This window comes from Papilio polytes, unplaced genomic scaffold (genome assembly GCF_000836215.1).
Source record: "Papilio polytes unplaced genomic scaffold, Ppol_1.0 DF821289.1, whole genome shotgun sequence".
NCBI classification, from domain to species: domain Eukaryota; kingdom Metazoa; phylum Arthropoda; class Insecta; order Lepidoptera; family Papilionidae; genus Papilio; species Papilio polytes.
The window spans coordinates 3512092-3514602 of NW_013527915.1; the positions used below are offsets into that span (position 1 = coordinate 3512092).

The following is a 2511-nucleotide window of genomic DNA, read 5'->3' on the forward strand; positions in this document are numbered from 1 at the left end:
TTTAGCACTGCTCGTCGAGTGCCGATAAAGTTAAAGGGGGCATACAGCTTTGACTAAAAAAAACACACAATTGTTGTGCGATTGTCGCAACTGTTTAGTTGCACAACTAAAAATCGAGTAGTGCACCTCCATATAAGCTCATAGGAATCAGAATGCGACTAAACAGTTGTGCTATAGTTTAGATTAGCGCACGCTTTTGACATCTTTTTGTTTTCGGGGGCGATACGTGCACATTCGTAGACTCACTGTTGGTAGGCGATCGCTTTGCGGTGTCCGCGGGCGTATCAGGCAGTGCGCTGGCGCCGGGAGCGGCGTGCGGCGGCGTGCCCGCCAGCACTGGCGCGGCGGTCACGCGCTCCAGAAACGCGTCCAGTTGACGCAGAGACAGCGCATTGTGCAACGTCTCCAGTGGTCGGATAGCAGGCACTCCACCGTAACCTGCTCACAATTCACGCCTCAGTACACGCACAATCACACGACACCACACCGTGTTAATATTTCCTTCTGTTTAAGTGAATATTGCCAATCAGAAACAAAATCATAAGAAAAATAGTCGCGCTTTGGTACGAACAGGAACTGTTGTCTGGATCGACATTCGTTTTTTATAAATAAAATTAGATGCAGGTGTTGAAATACAGTCATAAACAATTAACCCTTGCTTCCCTTTTATACTAAAGCAACTCGTGCACAAAACATGAGACCTGAGTGGTATGAATTCACAGCGTACGTATGCGTGACACAGTGCTTTAGGTGCATCGCTTTTCTCGGGAATCTCATATTATTGTGTTGTATTTACGTAATTAATGTTGACATCGTTGCGAATGCGAAAATTATTTTTATACAATCTACAAGTCATAGTTCTATGGTTGCTTTGTCATGTTGTATGAATATTATTCGCTAAAGTATTTATTGCTGAAATTAGATGAATATTAAGCTGCGTAACAGTATACAGTGAGTTATATTAATAATTCTATACAAATATGACAAACAACTATAATGTAACGTATCCCAATACGTTGATTTATGGGCTGAATGATCATTGTAAGATTACCTAATAATGTCACTAACCCTAAATGTCCTAACAAACGTCTTACCAAATATATCGCAAAGCACACATTCCTTTTATCATAGCACAGGGAGCATGCAGTGTCCACGATTTCATTATATTTTTTTATCATTATTTTGTATGAATAAAATTTAATATTTTTGTTCGATTTATGTATCCCTCCCAATGCTAAAATCAAAGGTATTTATTATAATGTCATTCTCAATTAGGATATAAGCACATAGCTATATATTAAACATTTCTATGTTTAATCGTGTATTTCCTCTATATAAAAATCGTCGCTAAACTTATAATTTATGTAAAATGGATTATAAACCCAATTTCATCCGATACTAGAATTTGAAACAAAATTTTCCCAGTTTATGTTAGTCACAAAAATAAAAAGTGCAGTTAAATAAAATGAAATCAAAAATATTTATTCAAAAAAATATAATAGAGATATGTAAAAATAACAAAATATGCAAAGAAATAAAAATGTAAATAAACATTACCGTAATGTGACATGAAAAAAAAAAACTTAAAAATGGAAAAATCAACTATAAAGGTATATACTAATTATAATTAGTTTTATATTTGTATATGCCTGCAAAGAGGAAGTTTGGTTGGAATGAGAATGATGATCGATGGGCCCTATCTACTGCTTCGTTATTATTCTTTACTGAACACCAGTATAATCACATCATATAACAAAATAGTTATTAAGTGTACTTTATTGAAGCTGCAGTATATAGATACGCCAGTGGTCTCAGATATTACTTTCAGGTAGATACGCTGCGGTCTCAAATCTCCACACACTATTGAAGTTCGACTTTCAGGTTTTCTTTTTAACAAGATTTTTCAAGTCCATTTCTAAGGTCCGGAGTTTTCAAGTTCTCATTCTATATTTCATATCGTACTTCTTTCGTGTCTTTGTTGATTATTTTGTCAAATACAGTGGTATACTTGAGTCTCAAACAGATAGTTACTTGGCAAATTTTGTTCTCTCGTTTTACGTCAATATGGTCAATTCTCTTCTCGTCATTACTCAGCATATCAAATAATATTTCCGACTGATTTTGTATTCATGTCTTTCGATGTTTAACTCAAAAGCTTGGTATAAGGAAGATAATTCACGATCACACACACCAATATTGTACCAACATCCACTAAGTTTTTTTGTAATTTCGCAGCGAAATACTTAAACTTTTCACAAGTGTTTGTAAACAATTTTATTTAGGTCAACACAGAATCGTTCACTATCCGGTTAAGAATTTCTGCAGTCTCATCTAGTCTGGAAAAGTCCAGAGATGACTCGAGTCTTCAACGCAAAGTTCTTTGCATGACGATTTATCAAACGCGTAAAGTTGACTAAAACTGAATTAGGGTATTCCATTGTAATCCGTGGATATCGTGGGTAAGTATAATTAGTTGTAGGTATGTTGTGTTACTTACAGTTGGCGGCGGCG

At 35.7% G+C, this 2511-nt stretch overlaps 1 protein-coding gene across 4 annotated transcripts in view; it reads right to left on the minus strand.

Moving 5' to 3' along the window:
* Positions 1-13: 13 nt before the first annotated feature.
* The window catches only part of LOC106109275 (inositol hexakisphosphate and diphosphoinositol-pentakisphosphate kinase), a 19267-nt gene continuing 16769 nt past the window's right edge, over positions 14-2511 (minus strand). For 2 of the 4 annotated variants that reach the window (XM_013290708.1, XM_013290705.1), the window contains exon 24: positions 15-438. In XM_013290708.1, coding sequence (XP_013146162.1) covers positions 179-438 — 260 coding nt within the window. In that variant the 3' untranslated portion in view covers positions 15-178. Of the gene's footprint in view, positions 439-2511 lie in introns of all 4 variants that reach the window. The other 2 variants (XM_013290707.1, XM_013290706.1) reach the window with 2 other exon arrangements.